This window comes from Vulpes vulpes, chromosome 4 (genome assembly GCF_048418805.1).
Source record: "Vulpes vulpes isolate BD-2025 chromosome 4, VulVul3, whole genome shotgun sequence".
Lineage (NCBI taxonomy): Eukaryota > Metazoa > Chordata > Mammalia > Carnivora > Canidae > Vulpes > Vulpes vulpes.
Window position 1 is genome coordinate 57124621 of NC_132783.1, and position 21334 is coordinate 57145954.

General features: G+C 35.0%; 1 protein-coding gene across 18 annotated transcripts in view; it reads left to right on the forward strand.

Moving 5' to 3' along the window:
- Positions 1 to 21334, forward strand: part of WDFY3 (WD repeat and FYVE domain containing 3) — a 273205-nt gene that overhangs the window by 141339 nt on the left and 110532 nt on the right. For 10 of the 18 annotated variants that reach the window (XM_072755759.1, XM_072755751.1, XM_072755756.1 and 7 more), the window contains 9 exons: positions 2964 to 3421; positions 4846 to 4929; positions 8653 to 8830; positions 9841 to 10055; positions 12842 to 12954; positions 15221 to 15452; positions 16631 to 16731; positions 16867 to 17085; positions 21118 to 21299. In XM_072755759.1, the coding sequence (XP_072611860.1) occupies positions 2964 to 3421; positions 4846 to 4929; positions 8653 to 8830; positions 9841 to 10055; positions 12842 to 12954; positions 15221 to 15452; positions 16631 to 16731; positions 16867 to 17085; positions 21118 to 21299 (1782 nt within the window). The remainder of the gene's footprint in view (positions 1 to 2963; positions 3422 to 4845; positions 4930 to 8652; positions 8831 to 9840; positions 10056 to 12841; positions 12955 to 15220; positions 15453 to 16630; positions 16732 to 16866; positions 17086 to 21117; positions 21300 to 21334) is intronic. The other 8 variants (XM_072755760.1, XM_072755764.1, XM_072755765.1 and 5 more) reach the window with 1 other exon arrangement.

Here is a 21334-nt window from a genome sequence, read left to right on the forward strand (position 1 = left end):
GGTAATAGTAAAATACATAAAATAACTAGGAAGTGATGAGTTTCTGTATTTACTGTTTTTGTTTTTTACATAATTTATTTAGTTGTAGATTTATAGAACTTAATTTTTAATCATGCCTGTGTTTTAACAACTGGCACATAAAATTCCAAAAATATAACATCGGATTCAGAATTTCAACCCAAGCATTCTAATTCAAGCCCTTGCATTTAATCTCCAGGCTAGGTGATAAAATGTTTAAAAAGAAGAAAAAAGTTGATATTGCAAGTATAAATACAGTTTATTAAATTTGACAAGATAGGGAAACTGTACTATTAAATCCTATTAAAATGAAAATTATTGGCAGAATAATGGAAGGAATGCATTGGAGTTTAGATTTTTATTTATACAGATTGCATATTTTTTTTAAAAAATAAGGCATTCTGTGTATAATATCTCAATTTCTGAAGCAGTATATTTCAAAAGGGTAATTATATTTATTAATATTTGGCCTTTCCCTTCTTCATGTACCATTAGTAATATGAGGTATTTTAATAAAATGGCCTTTTCAAATGTAATGATTGGGAACATTACACATGATGTCTTAAGTAACATTAGATACCATGTTGTTCCAGTAGCTGAAACAGAAGGAAAAGCAGCGCATGTGTCAGCAAAAATTTCAGGTTGCTCTTTGGGGCAGTAGTGTTGTAGTTAAGTGCACGAGTAGATACATCATTGTGCTTAGGTTTGTATCTTCCCATTGCCATTGTGTAAGCCATACAGTCTTTGGCAAGTTAATTAACCATGTTGAACTGCGTTTAACTACCATGTGGTGGTAATACATAGGATTATGGAGAGATTTAACTAAGATGATATATAATTTGAAGAAGTACCTTATCCAAAGTAAGGGCCCATACAATGTTAGGTAATTCTATAATGTGTTATTTTTAATAATAAACTAAGTTAAAAGTAAGTATGATAGTTCAGAAAATAACTGATAGTTCTGAAAGACTGTTTTACTTGTTTGACCTTCAGGTTTTATTTCATAGGACTTCTAGCTATTCTGGGCAAGAACATGCCTTCAGCCATCAGACTATGTTGACTTTACAAGAGAGAATGCCTATAAGTCCCCTGAAGATACTCCTCTTTCCAAAGCATCAGGATATGGTTGTTTTGTATGAATTCAAATACTTTTAGGTCTTGGCTGCCCTGACTTCTGATCTTTCCTAGAATAAATCAGTTTGTATACATACACAGTCATAAGTGTTCATAGTAGTATAAAAATTATACTAGAATATTTATTTTACTCATTTAATATAATTACTTTGTAAAAATCACTGAATTCATTGGTATCCATCAAAGACAAAGGAAAAGCTTTTCCATCAGCTTTTGGGTATAGCCTTAATCTACCAAGAAGTATGTGGCAGTGTTTCCTAACACTGATCTTCTGCCTCTAATGTAACATCTTTTAATTGAAGTATAAATTAATATACAGTGTTATTAGTTTCAAATGTATAGTATAATTATTCAGTTATATACATTTCTCAGTGTTCATCATGATAAGTGTACTCTTAATCTCTGTCACCTGTATCACCCATCCCCTCATCCATTTCCCCTTGACAACCACCAGTTTGTTCTATTGGACTCTGTCTCCTTTTTTTTCTTGTTTGTTTTGTTTCTTTTTTTGTTTGTTTTGTCTCTTAAATTCCATGCATAAGTGACAGCATTTATATTTCTATAACCTATTTCACTAACATTATGCTCTCTATATCCATCCATATTGTTGCAATTGGAAAAAATCTAGTTCTTTTTTATGACTAAGTAATATTCCATTATATATACACACATTTTATTTATCCATTTGCCTATAGATAGGCACTTGGATTGCTTCCGTATCTTGACTATTGTAATTAATGCTTCAATAAGCAGGGGTGCATGCATCTTTTTGAATTAGAGTTTCTGTTTTCTTTTCATAAATATCCAGGAGTGGAATTATTGGATCATATGGTAGTTCTATTTTTAATTTTTTGAAGAACCTCCATACTGTTTTCTACAGTGGCTATACCAATTTGCATGCCTACAAAGAGTGCACAAAGGGTTTCCTTTTTTTCCACATCCTTGCCAACAGTTGTTTTTTGTGTTTTTGATTTTAGCCATTCTGACAGGTGTGAGATGATATTTTATTATTGTTTTGATTGGTATTTCCCTGGATAAGTGATGTGGAGTATTTCATGTGTCTGTTGGCCATCTGTATATCTTCTTTGGAAAACTGCTTATGTCTCCTGCCCATTTTTAAATTGTATTTTTTTTGGTATTGAATATGTAACTTCTTTATGTATTTTGGATGTTAACCTCTTATCTGGTAAGTCATTTTCAAATATCTCCTCCCATTCAGTAGGCTGTCTTTTTGCTGTACAAAAGTTTTTACTTTGGTATAGTTCCCATGGTTTAATTTAACTTTTGTTTCCCTTGTCTCAAGAGACATATCTAGAAAAATATTTATATAGCTCATGTCAAAGAAATTACTGTGTTTTGTTTTTTGTTTTTTTCAGGAGTTTTATGGTTTCAGGTCTCAAAATTAGGTCTTTAATCTATTTTGAGTTTATTTTTGTGTATGATGTAAGAAACCAGTCCAGTTAAATCTTTCCAGTTTTAGCTGTCCATTTTTCCCAGCACCATTTGTGGACATTGTCCATTTTCCCCATTGTATATTCTTGTCTCCTTTGTCATAGATTAATTGACCATATAAGCATGGATTTTTTTCTGGGCTGTCTGTTCTGTTCCATTGATCTATATGCCTATTTTTGTGTAATGTGTCATTTTTTAATTACTAAAATATCTGATATGCTTCATAGGGCTGCTTAATGGGAAAATTACAGAAACATTCCTTTCAGATACTCACAGAAATGATATTCTCCCTTGACATTCATGTACATTGTTTTAATTTGAATTATAAGGGAAACCCTTTGTTTTCTCATCCCCTGTAGGCCCTCCTGTCAGTCCTTCGAGAAAGCCATCGTTCAAGAACAGTTTTCAGGAAAGTTGGAGGATTTGTGTACATTACGTCCTTGCTTGTTGCTATGGAAAGGTCTTTGAGCTCACCACCCAAGAATGGCTGGGAGAAAGTGAACCAGAATCATGTGTTTGAACTACTCCACACTGTGTTCTGCACATTGACTGCAGCAATGCGCTATGAGCCAGCCAACTCTCATTTCTTCAAAACAGAGATTCAGTATGAGAAGTTGGCAGATGCCGTTCGATTTCTTGGCTGCTTCTCAGACCTAAGAAAAATAAGCCCCATGAATGTCTTCCCCTCAAACACACAGCCATTTCAAAGACTTTTGGAGGAAGATGTAATCTCGATGGACACAGTGTCACCCACTTTACGGCATTGCAGTAAACTCTTTATTTATCTCTACAAAGTAGCCACAGATTCTTTTGACAGGTATGGCTTTGCTCTGAATTAAAGGGTATTCTGTATGACTTCAGCATTAAAACTTGAATTATAAGTTAACCTGAAAGAGAATGAAAATGAATCCTTTCTTTTATTTACTTACCTGTTACTTATTTGTGAATATTACTGTTGCTCTGATGTTAAGGTTTTCAATATGAATATTTGTGTATTATTTGTAAATCTAGGGTCAGTTAGCTCTCGATACACTTAATGAAAGTTTCTATAAAGTTTACTTTAATGGTGGTATTTACTGTTGTTCCCTTTTTCGTCTATTCTCAACATTAGGTATAGACTTAATTGATATATATTATCAGTAGGAGAGCATGGTTATGATTATATGTATTTCCAGACAGATGATATATTTTCAGCATTCATAATTATTCTCAACATTTCATAATCCTTGGAAAAGAATATAGATCCATAAGAGACATTGGTAGTTCAAGAGTCTATCAGGCTTGTTTACTCATTCCTTCATTAAACAAATACTTAATGAACACCTGCTGTGTGCCATGTTATTGTGCTAGTCTTGAGGTTCAAGCACAAGACTACTTTAGACATGGCCATCCGTTAGCTTAAATACAGACACAGAAACAATTACAATATACTGTGATAAAATCTATGATGAAGGAATTCCAGACTTGGAAGGCAGATCATAGGAGTACCACTTTACCTAAATCATTTATTTTCAGTTCTTAAGGTGTTTTCTCAACTTTGAACATAATGTAAGAGTGTGCATGGTAATAATCTGTCTCAAGCATTATCACTTTAAATAATTGCTGTAGTTTTATTTCATAAAATAACTGAATTGTTTCTATATTACCCCCATATGTAACACAAGTAACTCTACTTGGCTAGAGCTTCTAATAACTTTTATATCCTTTACTGTTAGGTAATCTACTTTGAAATACCTACTGAGATGTTTCTTGTTTCTTGATGATATTTCTTAGACCTTACCATTTAGATAAGAGAATACAGTGATGTAAGAAAAATTGTTTTCCCATTTTTAACATCTTGAAAATAAAAATGCACATATACTGTTAGAAGAAACATAGTATGGTGTAATATTCAAGGAATCAGCTGTTTGAAATTTTTATATTTAGATTCAACTTCTTTTCCCTTTTCTACTTATCCTAATTAGTAGACCTCATTTTTAGTTTTCTTTGTCGAAAACAGGGCTTATGGCCCTCTGTTTAACAAACATACTAAGTGTTAACATTAATAAATAAGCATCTGCCTTGAGCATGCTTTTCTGTTCCCCTCAGTGCATGTGTTGTGGTCTTGTTTCTTGTTCCCGCTGAGTATGGAAGATGTTCCTTAGTACACTTTTACTGGTATTTCTTGTGAAACTAACCAGCCGCCAACCTGGTGTTCTCTTCTAACCTCTCAAAACCGCCCTGTCTGTTTTGTGTCTGTAGTCGTGCAGAACAGATCCCTCCTTGCCTGACAAGTGAGTCTTCTCTCCCCTCTCCCTGGGGTACACCAGCTTTGTCCAGGAAAAGGTACTGATCTTATAACAGAAGTCAATCTGTATTTGTGTGGGGTTTTGGGGGTCTTTGCTTAATTATATGTTAATGTGATTGTGCTTTGTATAAAAATTTTTTGACTATTTGATTTTTTTTAAGGTTTTAGAATTACCAACTTTATATTTCTGAGAATAAAATGTGTTAATGCTATGAGGATATGAGGGACATTTAGAATATTGTCATCTGATTCTATTATTTAGAGTAAAATAGACATTTTACTTTTAGAGCAGGCTTATGTCTTATTAAAATTAATTTAGAAATGAGGACTTAGTGCCTCTTTTAAGTAGTATACTTTTTCTTTTTACTTTAAATGTGCCAGAAATCATTCTCCAGTTTTGCTTTTACTCCAAAATGAACATCACAGACTGGCAAGGAACTGTGTGTTTTCTCAATCAGGTTTAGCCAGTTGAAATGTGATGTTGTTGTGGAGACTTGTCACGGCCAACCTTTGAAAAAAATGAATAAAAAAACCTACCCTTGCTCTTGGTTTCATTGGTTCTGTGTACACATCTCTTTCTAAGCTGATCTAGTCTACCTTGTATATAAAGCATATAAATATAAAAAACCAGCAGTTGATCGACACTAGTACAACTCAGATCCATTTAAGATTCTGTTTGCAACCAGTATTTAAAATGATCGTAGTCTGTACAGTTGGGACCAATACCCTTCCTTCTCCTTTTTCTCATAACCAAGTATAAGTCCTAAAGTCTTATGTTAATATATTCTTCTCTTGCAGTTTTCTAAAAATGAATCCTGAGGTTCAGCTGTGGTGTTGATTAATTTTATGTCTGTTCAGATTTTGAAATTTGAATATTAGTGGAGTTGTTGTATTAAAACTATTTGTTACAGATCCCATATTTCAATATATTCCAGTATTACTATTTCTTAGATATGTGGATTTTATATTTTCCTTTTCCTTTTATTTTAGACTGGGACTTACACCTCATTTTCTGATAGGAAATCACGCAATAGTTCAGAATAGTCTTAAACAAATTTATTTAAATGATAATTTGACAAAGGGAAGTTTTATTCCATATCATAGAGAGTTATTTAAGGGCTTAGATCAAAAACATTTTGCAACACAGCTACATGTAAGGATGCCATATCTCTGACTTAAGGGGAAACTGTCACTGAATCAATAGTCCTGGTTGAGTGAATCCTTTCTGTGGGAATTCTAACTAGGCTTTCAGGTTGGTTTTACCCCAAGGAGTGTCCCAATACTGTTCATAATAATAAGGTCAATGGTGACATTTTCCAGTTGCCTTTCTGGTCAGATTACATATGTTTTGCTTAGTGACAAGAATCATAAGCTAATAAAACAGTGCTTTTATTTTCAAATGCAAATATGGTAACTTTTGGAATTAGAATATCTCTAGAACATCTTAACAAATTACGCCGGCATCTTTTTCTTATGGCAAAACATGTTTTTTTAGCAAAAGGAGAAACCAACATTGTATTAGTTTTTATGGCTTGTGGAGTATTCAGACACTAGGAAACTGAGTTTGTGACACTTGTCTGACATGTAAAATCCGGGAGATTTTTCTCTATTTTAAGAATTAGGGAAGAAAACCTGGAAACCTTATATTTCCGGAGACATAAAGGTTCCTTCCTGGGTATATCCATAATTTAGTCTTCATTAAATCTGGAATTTGGAAATATTTTGGAAGGCCTATGACTAAAATATGCAAGTAGAATTGGTTTTTTCTCCAAACTGAGTTATTTTTTATGTGTAATGAAAAACAGTTTTTATGAAATTTCTTAATGGTTGAGAATTTCTATTACATTATAATTATATTTTCTGGATAGGCCAAAATATTTCATAGAATAAAAGAAGCAACATAGGAAGAGGATACCTATTGGTAATAAGTATTTAGAAATCTAGTAAGTTTAGAAATTAAATATTTCTGAACAAAAACAGCAAAACAAACAAAAAAACATAAAACCCAGATTTGAAAAAGTGTGTAGGTGGAGGACATACTGACTTTAAATAAACTAGGAGAGCCCACATGCTTTTTTTTTTTAAGTGAAGCTGAATACTTTCCTAGAATCTCTGTTAAAAAGAGAATGGTACTTTAAAAAAAAAAAAGACAGTGCCAAATCTTTGCTACAAAATCACTGACTTAAAGCATCTGTTTCCCAAGCTGCTCTTGTGCCAGAGAGCTGAAACTGCACTGCTCTCAGTGACAGAGCTCAGCATTAGACAAATTATGCTGAAACCAATTCATTGGAACAAAGAGCTCCCATAGGCTGAAGCCACAAGCATCTGTTTTCTAGTGCCAGGATACAAAATGTGCAAAACTCATGAATTGTAGAAGAATAGTATGAAATGGAAAGTGGAGATCATTGATGAGAAGAAATATGGTATGTTCAGGATATAGCTAGGCTTTCTACCTCATAGAAGCTTATTATGTAAAATACGCCTTCTAAGTTTTTAAAAATCCTGAGGAGTATTTTCAGTGGTAAGTGGGTAAAACAAAAGAATGGGACTGTAGTTCCAAATAAGCTAAAGGAGAACTTCCTTGATGTTTAACATTATTTCTTGTCAGGTAGCCAAGATTCTTAGCCAACCCTGACTGGTTGACCCAGGTATAGAGTGGGCCACTTAGATCTTGTTAGTCCTTGATTATGTTACCCATGGTTTGAGGAAAGGTTACAAACACATAGGTAATTTCAAAAGAAAATCTTATCAAGGAGTGCCTGGGTGTCTCAGTCAGTTAAGCACCCAATTCTTGATTTCAGCTCAGGTCATGATCTCAGGGTTGTGGGATCAAGCTCCCTCTCTGGCCCATGCTAGAGATTCTCTTTCTCCCTCTGCCCCTCCATCCCCCACCCTCAAAAAAAAGAACGAAAAAGAGAAAATAGAAAATCGTATCAAGGGGGGATTTGATTTAACTTATACCCTCATCACATTTTATTAGAACTTTTGCCTTACCTAAAGTTTTGTTAATCATCATTGTGATTTTACGTGTTTGTTGTATCTTTTGGTACAGGTGTCATTTCTTTTCTTCTAGTTTTATTGAAACATAATTGACATACAGTATTGTATAAGTTAAGTTATACAGCATAATGACTTGCCTTACATAGTTTGTAAAATGATTACCACAATAAGTTTATTTAATATCCACCATCTCGAGGCATCTGTGTAGCTCAGTTGGTTAATTGTCCGACTTGATTTTGGCTCAGGTCATGATCTCAGGGCCATGGGATCAAGCCTATGTACATGCTCAGCACAGTCTGCTTGAGATTCTCTCCCTTTTTGCCCCTCCCCCCCTTGTTGCTTGTGCATGTATGCTCTCTCTCTCAAAAAAAAATCCATAATCTCATACAGATACAAGAAAAAAAATGTTTTCCTTGTGATGAGAACTTTTATGATGTACTCTCTTAGCAACTTTCAAATATACCAGAGAGAATGTTAACTTTAGTCATCCTGTGCCCTTCTTTAATGAAACAATTCAGATAACAAATGGTAAAGACATGTCATAGCCTAGAAGAATTCATACTTAAATTGTTTATACATGACTCATTAAGAATTGGTAATATGACTCTATTATGTCCCAACCTTAAAGTGTTTTGTAACCCAACCTTGAATTACAAAAGTTTTTGCTTGTCTGTGGATAAAGGTTATATAAGAGATGAGGAAGTTGAACAGAGAATTTGATTGGACTTTGATGCTAAATTACCCTTCTTTCTTTCTTACAGGCATGCCTATCATTCTGTTTCAACTCCCCCTGTTTACCCTCCTAAAAACATTGTTGACCTGAAACTACATGTGGCAACTACATCTCTCCAGAGTTCTGATGCCGTCATCATCCATCCTGGAGCCATGCTTGCCATGCTGGACCTCCTGGCCTCTGTTGGGTCAGTGACACAGCCAGAAGTAAGCTTGGATATGTTAGCTCCTTTCCACCTTTAATAAGTGAAAGGACGTGAATGTGACTGTATAAGCAAGACAGTGGCCAAAAATGACAGACGGTTGGGGAACCATTCTATATCATATACTAATGTAGGAAAGGGAAAAATAGGATTTTAAAATTTAATTCTTAACTTTTTTTTTTAAGATTTTATTTATTTATTTGACAGATAGAGCCAGAGAGCATAAGCAGGGGAAATGGCAAAGGGAGGAGAAGCAGGCTCCCCACAGAGCAGGGAGCCTGATGCAGGACTTGATCCCAGGACCCTGGGATCATGACCTGAGCCAAAGGCAGATGCTTAGCCAACTGAGCCACCCAGGTGCCCCGAATCTTAGCTTTCTTAAGCTAGATATGTATGTTTTAGAATACAATTTATTTATCACAAATGCAACCACAACAAGTGCTAAAATAATTCTCTTCCTCTTTTATAAATCCTGCTCAATGGTGGAAATTATTAATAAATAGTGCAGAAAGAAAAATGACTGCAGATACCGCTTTGAGCCTATTTATCTGTTTTGACTTATAGCAGTCAAGAGTTTGGTGAATTGGAGCTTTAGTGACAAATTTGTTAAAATAGTATATGGCCTCTAAGACCTAAAGTATTACAAATACAAATGATAGGGTTTCCTTTAAACTGGCTATTTATCTAGCACGTAAAAGACTTGGTGTTCACTATTTCTACAAAAATTAAAATACTATTATATAGTCATTTAATACAAAAGACTTCGAAGACAGTGGAGTCTACCTCCAGCATGGAGGGTAAGTGTGCTGGTATGCTTCCAGCAAATTGAGGATAGGAAATGTTTGCCTCACTGAGTTCTGAAGTTGCTGTATCACTCTGAGTGAGCTTCTTAATTCATCTGAAAGTAATCTGAAACATGTAGAGACTTCATATTAAAAGGTGTGCTTCATGTGGAGAGGACTGTCACCTTTTTTACTAAGAATGCCCTGGTGGCATGGATTTCTTTAACTTTAGCATGCTCTGGATCTTCAACTTGCTGTGGCAAATATCTTACAATCCCTGGTGCATACAGAAAGAAACCAGCAGGTCATGTGTGAAGCTGGTCTTCATGCACGGCTGCTGCAGCGGTGCAGTGCTGCGCTAGCTGACGAGGACCACTCATTGCACCCACCTCTCCAGCGGATGTTTGAGCGATTAGCCTCTCAGGCTCTGGAGCCCATGGTGCTGAGGTCAGTATGTTCTCTTTTTCACAGTTGAATAAGCCACAATTAGTAATGACAATTCCTGGAGTCTTTATATTCAGGAGTGCCTGCCTTAATAGACATATATTCAAGTATCTGTGGACAAAACCAAAATAACCAAAATGGGCAAAATGCTTGGCATGTCAGTCTTAGGTAAGTCTAGTTATTAGAAAACAGAGGATGTTTCTGCCCATTGGTTATTTCTTCTACTGGAATCCAGCAAACTCTCCTTTAAAAATAAAGTCATGTTATTATGTTTATATGACTTGCGTCTACTTTATATTTAAGAACTTTTTATATGTAAGAACTCTTAAGAAATGCTTTTAAATGTTTTTATTTTAAAATACTTAGAGATTTAGAGAAAGTTATAAAGGTAGACCAGAGATGTTCTGGTCCCCTTCACCACTTTCCTCCAGTGATTACACCTTATGTAACTATAGTACACCATGGAAAGTAAGAAACTGACTGCTACAATATATCCTTGTATTCTGTAGTTCTCTGGTATTTACCACATGTGTAGATTTATTTGCCCACGGCAGATCTCCCTAATGATGCTGTCCCTTTATTGTCACATTCGCTCCCCCAGCCCACACCATTCCTAACCTCTGGAAACCACTAATCTCTTTTCTATCTCTGTAATTTTGTTACTTTGAGAATGTTATATAAATGAAGTCATATAGTATGTGACCTTTAGAAATCAACTTTTTCACTTACCATAATGCCTTGAAGATGCATCCAAATTGTTATGTTTCAGTAGTAGTTTTTTATTGCTGAGTAGTATTCTATGGTATGAATATGAATGAATATACCTTGCACAGTTTAACCATTCACGAAATATATATAATATTTCTTATTATATGTATATTTAAATCTTAGTAATGCAAGAGAAGCAGTCCTCTATTTTAGGAATAAAACCCTTAAAAAAAAAAGATTTGTTTGTTTATTTTAGAGAGATTGGGAGAGAGAGAGAGAATCTCCAGCAAACCCCTGTGAGCGCAGAGCCTGGCATAGGGCTCAATCCCAGAACCCTGAAATCATGACCTGAGCTGAAACCATGAGTCGGCCACTTAACCAATTGAGCCAATCCAAGTGCTCCTGGGGTGAAACTATTTAAAAAAGTATTTTCCTTAAGGGACGGACATCTGGGTGGCTCAGTCACTTAAGTATCCAACTCCTGGTTTTGACTCTGGTCATGATCTCAGGGTTGTGAGATCAAGCCCTGCATTACGCTCCATGCTGGGTGTGGAGCTTACTTAAGATTACTTAAGATTCTCTCTCTCTCCGCTCCCCCCTCTTTCCCTCTCAAAAAAATAAATGTATGTATAGATTTTTTAAAAAAGATTTTGTTTATTTATTCATGAGAGACAGAGAGAGAGAGAGAGAGAGAGGCAGAGACAGCAGAGGGAGAAGCAGGCTCCATGCAGGGAGCCTGACTTGGGACTCGATCCCAGGTCTCCAGGATCACACCCTGGGCCAAAGGCAGCGCTAAACCGCTGAGTCATCAGGGCTGCCCATATATATATATATATAGATATATTTAATGCGTAGGTCAACTTGTCCATTACAAAAATATACTTACATATCATCACTATCATATATGAGAAGCTCTCTTTGTAAGATAATTTTTTTCTGCTGAAGTACTCCTTTTTAATATAGCTTTTAGTAATTTTCTTAAAATGGTTGCAATTTATTTTTTTAAAATTGTTTTTAAATTTTTATTTATTTATGATAGTCACAGAGAGAGAGAGAGAGAGAGGCAGAGACACAGGCAGAGGGAGAAGCAGGCTCCATGCACCGGGAGCCCGACGAGGGATTCGATCCCGGGTCTCCAGGATCGCGCCCTGGGCCAAAGGCAGGCGCCAAACTGCTGCGCCACCCAGGGATCCCAACAATTTATATTTTTTAACTAGCTCCAAATAATGATGTATTAAGAATAAACCATGTGACAAACATTAAACAGTATTGTATCAGTGTGTACTAGGCCTTGACAGTACCAAGATGAATGAGACCATCCCTCCTCACTTTGTCTATCATCTTATGGACATATTCAGGAACCTAAAATATTGGAAATGTCATGGAGATTTTCTCCCGATCATTTTTGTTAATCAGCTGCCTTAAAAGTAGAGAGAATGAATGAGACAGAGGGACTATCTTGTACTTGATACTAGTATTTTATTGAATAACTTATACTGCCTAGTCAGGAAACACTAAACAATGCAGATCAGATCAACCATTTGTGCGTGCTCAGTTTTCACTGTGAATGAATTTTCAGAACAAAAGGGCTCATGATGGTACAGATAGCTGAGTTGTTGATAAGCCATATACTATAAGGTTATAAACTCATAAATTGTACTTTACCTGAAAAACTGTCAAAGGATACCTAACTTAAAAAAAAAAATTTTTTTCTGCTATAGGGAGTTGAAAATTCAGAGAAATATTCTTTTAGTTTTTTCCTTTTATCTGATGCCATAAATGACTGGATATGAAGGACTCCTACTTGTGTAACTCCAGTTTATTACATTTTTGTATATCACATTTCACGGGGACATGCTCCTTGAATTTCATTTTTTAGCCCTTCACAATATTCTGTGCTCTTTTCAGTGCTAGGTAATTCAAATATAAAATTAACATTGTATATCATTTTATAATAACTTTTTGAATGCTTTTTATTTTTAAGTAGTCTGTTGCAATTCATGAAACCCCATTTTTTGTGTTTTGTTTATGAATTCTGTAATGCTCTCAATCAAGGAATAACTGCTTTGTCTCCTCTTCAGGGAGTTTTTGCGTTTGGCAAGTCCATTAAATTGTGGTGCCTGGGACAAAAAACTGCTAAAACAATATAGGGTCCACAAACCAAGTTCACTGAGTTATGAGCCAGAGATGAGAAGTAAGTTAACCTTTGAAGTTCCCTTTTTTGGTTATTGTGTATATGAAAATCATGTAGGGGATGAATATGATTTCAAGAAGTTTCACTGTGAAGGAGAGGAAAGGAAAAGGGATTGTCGTTATTTAAATGAGAAAACAAAAAAAATGAGGAAACATAAAGTTTGGTTGGCTGACTGAAGAGGGGGCCAACTGGAGTGAGAAAGGAGTCACTGATGTAAGCAGGATCCAGAGGAGATGAGAATTACTATGTGCACAGGAACACTTGGCTCGGAAAGGGCAATACCTCTTGCCCGGAGGCTACATAATTTCTTTGCCTTTCTCAAGTAGCCCTTGCAACGTGAACTGAGAGTGGTTCATTGGATTGTTAGCAGGCCATGGGTTTGCAGGACAGTGGCTACAGGAGGACACAGAGGACCAGAATTTAAAAATACTGATAAAAGTAGTTGAAGAGCTACACCAAGGAATATAGGCTGGCTAGCGAGAGAAGTGAAACCAAGCAGCTGCTGCTAGGCCGTGAGAAAAGGGATAGGTCACTGGCCTGGAGAATAGCATCTAGGCCAGAAAGCAAATGTAGTGTGAGAAAACGAATGAGAGAACTAGAGGGTTGAGAGGGCAGGGAGAAGGGAGCACAAATAATGCAATAAAAATTGGAGCAGTGAAACACATGACCGAAAGTACCATGACCAAATTATGGCTCTGGAGTGAAAGATGGTCCTAGAGCTAGAAGTGAGGTGTTAGATGGGTTATACCTGTGGGCCTCGATGTCTCCCGGTATACTGGCAACAACCAGGCCAGAGAAGACCGAGGATGATCTGCCAGTAGTCATGGAGGGCACTTTTGTAGAAAGGTGTGTGGTACGTTGCTGAGAGGAACCCCAAAAAGGAGAAGTTTTTGCATCAGGCTGCTGGCATGATGCCTGGCAACTGGCAGAGCACAGGCACTGCCTCCCAGTCTGGCAGGGACCACTAAGAGGCAACAGAGTCCATCAAAGCCACGGAAAAGCATGTCCTCAGTAGAGAGCTGCATTGCGCTGAACTTCTCCCAGTGCCAATTATGTAGTTTTGTTGGGGTTCTGTTCTTTACCATTTGTTGTGTAGAATTGTGAACCATAGTGATAGGCATTTGTTTAGGTGGATTGAAGTAACCATTACTAGCAAAGCAAGAAAGAATTAAACTTAGAAAAGTAGAACAGCTTCCCTGAAAGGTAGTAGTGATCATTTCATTCATCCCCTTCTTCTTTCAGGTGAGAATCCAGAAGGTTAAGCAACCTACAACTGTTATTTCAGTCTAAATTTTTTCTCCTGTGAATTATCATCAGTGATTAGTGAATACTGTGTTTTGGAAACTAAGATCTTTTGAGTTTTAGCATGGTATACTGGAAAACAAATTATTGCAGTTTTCCATATCTGTCAATATATATATATTTTTTGTTATTGTTTTAGTACTTAACACTTCTTTAGAATTGGATTCTGATTTCCTTTGCAAAGAGCAGAAACAAAACAGCTCCTTTCTCTAAGAGAATATTGAGATTTTTTATGGTTGCCTGAATGCTTATTAGTACATTTAAGAGGGAAACCAGTTACATTTATGGAGTTTATCTTGAGAAGGAATATCTTCTCCATTCTTTACATTGGTAATGTATTCCTGAAAAACAGACCAGTTTGTTTAAAATTTGTCTTTTAATTCTTGAAATTATTACCATTTACGTGCATATAGGAATTTTTTAATTCACATACTTTTGTGATTACATATTTAATTTTAATAATTATAAGGGAAGAGTTAAAAGTAGGGAGAAAATGAGAGAGAAGCAGGATTTTGCTATGTATCTGATTATTTTTATGATAAAGACAACCTATTTTTTTCAATTGTAATCTTCTAGACTATTTTGCTTTCTTCTCGGAGATAAATAATTTTGTGAAAAAAATATAATCTGGCTTTTAGAAACATCATTATCTGTAATTTATAATTAAATTACATTGTAACAGTGGCCTGGATAGTGGTTACTGGTGATTCTTATTTGTACTGTGTAGTTTCCAACATTTATGCAATGTGTTTATGACTTTAGTAATAAGTAAAAAAGGAAACACATGTTATTTAACTTGAAAAATGAACATAAAGTACATTAAAACTGGATGATAGCTTTGGTGTTTAAAGATAAAATTATTATATATTGAAATTGAAGTATTTAAAAATAAGTCCACTTTGTAAAGTCATTATTTTAGAAATCTCCATGATATTTTTCCCAAGAGATTTCCTTTGACTTACAGGTAGTATGATCACATCTATGGAAGGTCTGGGTTCTGATAATGTTTTCAGCTTACATGAAGATAACCATTATCGGATAAGCAAGAGCCTGGTAAAATCTGCAGAAGGAAGTACTGTACCTCTAACTAGGGTGAAGTGTCTGGTCTCCATGACAACCCCACATGACATCAGACTTCATGGATCATCAGTTACTCCAGCTTTTGTTGAATTTGACACATCCCTTGAAGGGTTTGGGTAAGGAATTTATAAGGTAGCCAAGCCTTATTATACTATTTTGTGCCTCCTACTTGCCTTTGACAAATAGATCTTTGGTTTTAAATATACTTAGTTAAAATATACTATATACTATGTATTCTCAAATGATTGAGTTCTTCGAACATATTATTTTAAGGTTTTTAGATTTAATTTTAAATTATTTATTAGGTAAGTTGATATGTTATAGGACTCTGTAATCTAAGACCCATGGTCCACATTTTTTTTTTTTTTTTTGTGGTCCACACAGCCACACTCAATTGTGTATGTATTGTCTATGGCTGCTTTTGTGCTAGGATGGCAAAGTTGAATAGTCAAGACAGAGACTCTGATCCGCAAAGCATAAAGTATTTATGGTTTGGCCCTTCCAGAAAATGCTTGCCACCTTTGAGTTAGTACAATAAATTTATAGGTAATATGCAAATTAAAATTAGATTAAAGAGTGTTTGGGTTTACTCATCATCCTTTCCCCCCCAATTACCTAGCTTAGTACCTTATACATTATAAATATGCAATGACTAGCACATCAAATGAGTAAATAATTTCAAGTGGCAGAAAATGCTTTTGTAGCAGAAGCAACAATAAAGAATCTATAGAAAACCTCGAAGAATTATAAAATCCTATGCCTCAAAACAGACACAAATGCTAATACTGTAGATCTAGGTCTATACTAGTTTTTTGTGGGATTCTTATACATCAGTCTAAAACTATAAATTGTATTTTAAGAACATTGTCATGGGTTATTATTAAATGATGGATTAAAACATATTACAGAATAGTCAGAACTAATCGGCACAGAGGAAAACAACACACTGAAAAGGGGCATCAGGGACCTTCTTCTGTGATGAAAGTGTTCCAGTGTCTTGAACAGGGTTATACATTGGTGCATTTTTCCATAATGCAACCTGTACTCTGAATTTAAAAAAAATTTTTTTAAAAATAAAAATGATGCCACTGGAGATTTTTAAAATATATCTTTCAGCACTCTTTCATAATTACAAGAAGGGAGGGACCTTGTTAGGCAGCCAGGTTTGTTTCATGTTCTCTTTGTTCCAGTTGCCCTTAGATGAAGGCAGTTTATTTCAGTATGGTAAGTGTTTAGTGGTAAGAGAAGAAAATGGTTGATCTCTCATATGTACATTGTCTTTTTTCTCTAATAGCTGCTTGTTCCTGCCTAGTTTGGCCCCTCACAATGCTCCTACAAACAATGCCGTCACAACGGGTCTTACCGATGGGGCTGTGGTCAGTGGCATTGGTTCTGGTAAATACTAACTTTCTTGGCTCATGAGATTCCTTTTTTTAGTCGGTTATATTTTATTTAGAGTTTATTGCCTTCTTTATAAAATGTAAATATGAATCAACACAAACTCTTTCATTGTTACTTTTCTATTTTTAGGTGAAAGATTCTTCCCTCCTCCATCTGGCTTAAGCTACTCTAGCTGGTTCTGTATTGAACATTTTAGTTCTCCTCCAAATAACCACCCTGTCAGACTTCTTACTGTCGTGCGCCGAGCAAATTCTTCTGAGCAGCATTATGTCTGCCTTGCCATCGTTCTGTCAGCAAAAGACCGATCTCTGATTGTTTCCACCAAAGAGGAACTACTCCAAAACTATGGTTCGTATCAGTTTCTTTTTGCTTCTCATGTAATTGAAAGTATTAAGCTTTATTATAATATTCATCTTTAAGATCCATTGCTAATTTTTTCCAATTTAAATTACCATAGGATAGAATAAGTTATATGAAATGTTGAATATTGTTTACCAGTGAATTTTAAGGCACTTTCAAAAGAGACTTAGATAGAAAACAATGGATAGAGTTCTTAAAATAAGGATTCCTCTCTACTTGCCAAGAAATCACAGCTTTTGCTAGGAAAGCAGATTGCTTGTTTGATGTATTTTAGTAAGGATTTTCATTGGCTATGAATTCTGCTTAGCTAATGAATATTCATTGAGCACCTGCCTACCATATGTGCTACTCTGTGCTAGACACAATAGCATTTTAATTACTTTATCCATCACTTACCTTCAAGGCTTAATGCATAGCATTTAATAATCTAATTTTCTAATTCTTTCCAACATGCCAGAATGTTACATTACTATCAGTAGAACTTATTCAAGGCATTCATGGAGATCTTCCTAAATGATGTGAATAGTGTAAAATATAAGTCTCAGTTTACTGAATGTCCTTTGCTCTGAATATAAGTATTTGTAATATAAATACACCTTTTTTTATCGTTTTCTAAATTTATCTTTAACCAAATAATACCATGTATTGCTTCACATGTGATTGGTATTTGAATATTAATTTGAATGTTAGCTCAATTAGATTGTAAGGCCTCTTTTCCTAGTATTCTTTACAACTAGCACAGAGTATGCATCAATATAGTATAACTGCTTTAAAATTCTTATTAGGACACTCTATTTAATCCTGTTGATGTTTTCCTCATAATCAGACCTATTTGCATTCTTTCATTTTCTTTTACCAAATCTCTGACCTCTCTTTTACAACTTCCTTCTTTCTTTTCCATCTTCCCCTTAAAATTAATATTCTCCCAGATTTCATCTTTAGTCTTTGTATTCAAACTTCTCTTCATAAGAAAAAAAAATCTTATCTTTGTTAGCTTTAGGTCTTTTTAATCCCAGGGATTCTGAAATTAAAAATTTTTTTATTTATCTGTGTCTCATACTTTCTCTTCATATTTTAACTGCAAAGTAGACATCTTCATATGAATAGTCATTCTGTAAACAACTCAAAATAGAATACTTTATAAAGCCTGCATCTCTATTTTCCTATCTTGGTAAATGACACCTCCTCCACCAGTTAGCCTAGCTAAAAACCTCAAGTCTACCTTGATAATACCACCCCTTTCATTAAGTCTCACTGAATTTTGCTTTCTTCGTAATTCTTCCCTTCCTCTTATGTCCACCATCATAGATATTACTCGGTTTTTTTTTTTTGTTTTTTTTGTCACTGATCTGGACTTCCAAGATTTTAATTCTTTATTTTTGTCTTTGTCTAGACAAAAATAGAACTAGATGATTGCACATGCTATGTGATTTATTACTTTGGTAATCTGAGAAGCCCTGCCACCCAAACACTTAGAATGTTTTGTAGAAATATGAATGAATGAATGAATGAGAATGAATAAGAAGAAAAGGAAAATAAATATGGATGGCTTGAAAGGGAAATAATGAGCAAAGTGAATAATAATGGAGAATTTAGAAAAGGGATAGAGGTTAGTAGAAAGGTTAACGAATGGATCTAGTGATATTTCAGTAAACTAGGGAAATGTTTTCTAACTTTGCATCATTTTCTCAAAATTTAATTTACAAGACTACCATCGTCTATATATCACTAGAAATTAAAGTAACAGATACATTAGTTATAGATGATGTTACTACTACAAGAATCCATCCTCTGAACAGCTGTAGCCCATTAAGATGTGTAGGTAATTAAGAGTTGTCTGAAACCAGTTGGCTCACCAAGATATCCTGACATGCTGGATATGCTGGATATGGCTTAGTCTTAGCCTGAGTCAGAATATGAAATTCAGAAAAATTTTTAAGTGAAATCTACAATTCTGGTAAGATTTAGTCTATTAACAGGAAAGAAAAAGAGAAGAGTTCCTGGTTTTGAGCATACTTGTTATCTTTTCTTTCACATCCTTTGGTCCATACACTAGACTTTTCAAAACTGTTTCCCCTGGTTTCTTCAATTCTGTTCCGATATTAGGTCACCAGTTGATAAGATTGTGCCTTTCTTTTCTTTCTTTCTTTTTTTTTTTTTTTAGATTGTGCCTTTCTTAACTCATGAATGGGAGTATATTCTGTATTGTCATTTTTAAAATATAATCTTGACATTTCAGTATACACTGATATTTTAGGATTCCAAAAATTAAAATTAGTATTTTATCATGTACACATGATTGCATTTGGAATGGGCTTGTGGTTCTCTATCGTATTTTTTTTTATTTTATTTATAATTCTTTCTTCATATAAATTACACTTTAACTTTTAGTGTATTTACTTGTGTGTGCTTATCCTGAAAAATGGTGGGTCTGCTTTAAGTTACATTGTTACAGATTAGTTCTTTTTGAAAATTTTTTTTGGGGGGGTAGGTGGAGAAATGAATTTTTTAAAAAGATTTTTGTTTATTTATTCATGAGACAGACAGAGGCATAAGAAGAGGGAGAAACAGGCTCACCACAGGGAGCCCGATGTGGGACTTGATCCCAGGACCCCCGGGATCACTCCCTGAGTCAAAGGCAGATGCTCAACCGCTGAGCCACCCAGGTGCCCCAGGAAGAATGAATTTTTAACATCTGGATATCCATTGTTGTCCCACCCCTTGGATGTTTAGGAAAGTTAAATTAATTTTTAATTAGCTTAACACTAAGAATTAATTATTAATTTGATCCATTAATTATGAATTAATATTGACCTATTATTTCCTACCATGATCAGGCAATATACTGGGTAGCAGAGAGAAAATAGATGGGAGCCAGGAAATGTTTGCAGAGTGTTAGGAAATTAATCAGAGTTGTCTGTTGAAGCAGGAAACTTGAATCAAAAAGTACCTTTCCATGTAGCCATTATGGAAAATAGTATGAGGTTTCCTCAGAAACTTCCATATGATCCAGTAATTCCACTATTGGGTATTTATGAAAAACAAAACAAAAATATTAACCCAAAAAGATCTCTGCACCCCTATGTTTATAGCAGCATTACTTACAATAGGCAAGATATGGAAGCAACCCAAGTGTCCATTAAGAGATGAATGGGTAAAGAAGAGGTGGTGTATATACAATGGAATATTGCTCAGCCATAGAAAAGAATGAAATCTTGCCACTTGCAACAACATGGTTGGAGCTAGAGGGTGTTATGCTAAGTAAAATAAGTTAGAGAAAGACATATACCATATGATTTCATGCATGTGGAATTTAAGAAACAAAAGAAGCAGAGGGGAAAAATGACAGATAAACCAAGAAACAGACTCTTAACTATAGAGAACAAACTGATGGTCCCAGAGAAGGAGGGTTTGGAAGGCAGGGTAAAATAGGTGATAGGGATTAACAGTACACTTATCATGATGAGCACTAAGTAATGTACAGAATTACTGAATCACTATATTGTACACATGAAACTAATATAATAAACCTTTCCACTCCATAAATTACCTCCTTACTACCAGCTATCATAGGGCAGGGGTCAGGGCAGTGTAACTACAATCTGAGAGCAGATAGTTGGCTCATTGTGTCATTGAGCAGAGCATATGGCAAGATTAAAATTTTTAGTTTTCCAACCAGTGCTGTAATGAAATACATGGCAAATGAGAATTTAAAAAGACCTTTTTAAACAGACCATGACAGATAAAAACCAATTAGTCTCTTTTTCTCATCTCTTATAACTTTATTGTCTATTTTTTATTTCATCAACTCTTATAACTATTTGATAATAACTGTATCTTGAGCAGAAGAAAGCAAAAATACATTCCAGGTTTTACTTGTTGCTACAGGTAACATTGTTGAGTGAAGAGGGTATTTTTGTCTATACCAGTATTACATTATTTTAACAAAGTCAAGATCTAGGTATGAGTAATTGTTAGAATGAAGATGTTGCGTTTTTTTCTTTCTCCTCTTTATTTTAGTTGATGATTTTAATGAAGAATCTTCTTTTTATGAGATTCTCCCGTGCTGTGCCCGCTTTCGATGTGGAGAACTTATAGTTGAGGGGCAGTGGCATCATTTAGTTTTGGTGATGAGCAAAGGCATGCTGAAAAACAGTACTGCAGCCCTCTATATTGATGGACAGCTTGTTAACACTGTGAAGGTAAGCACACTTGTGCTTGTAAGTCTTAATCTGCC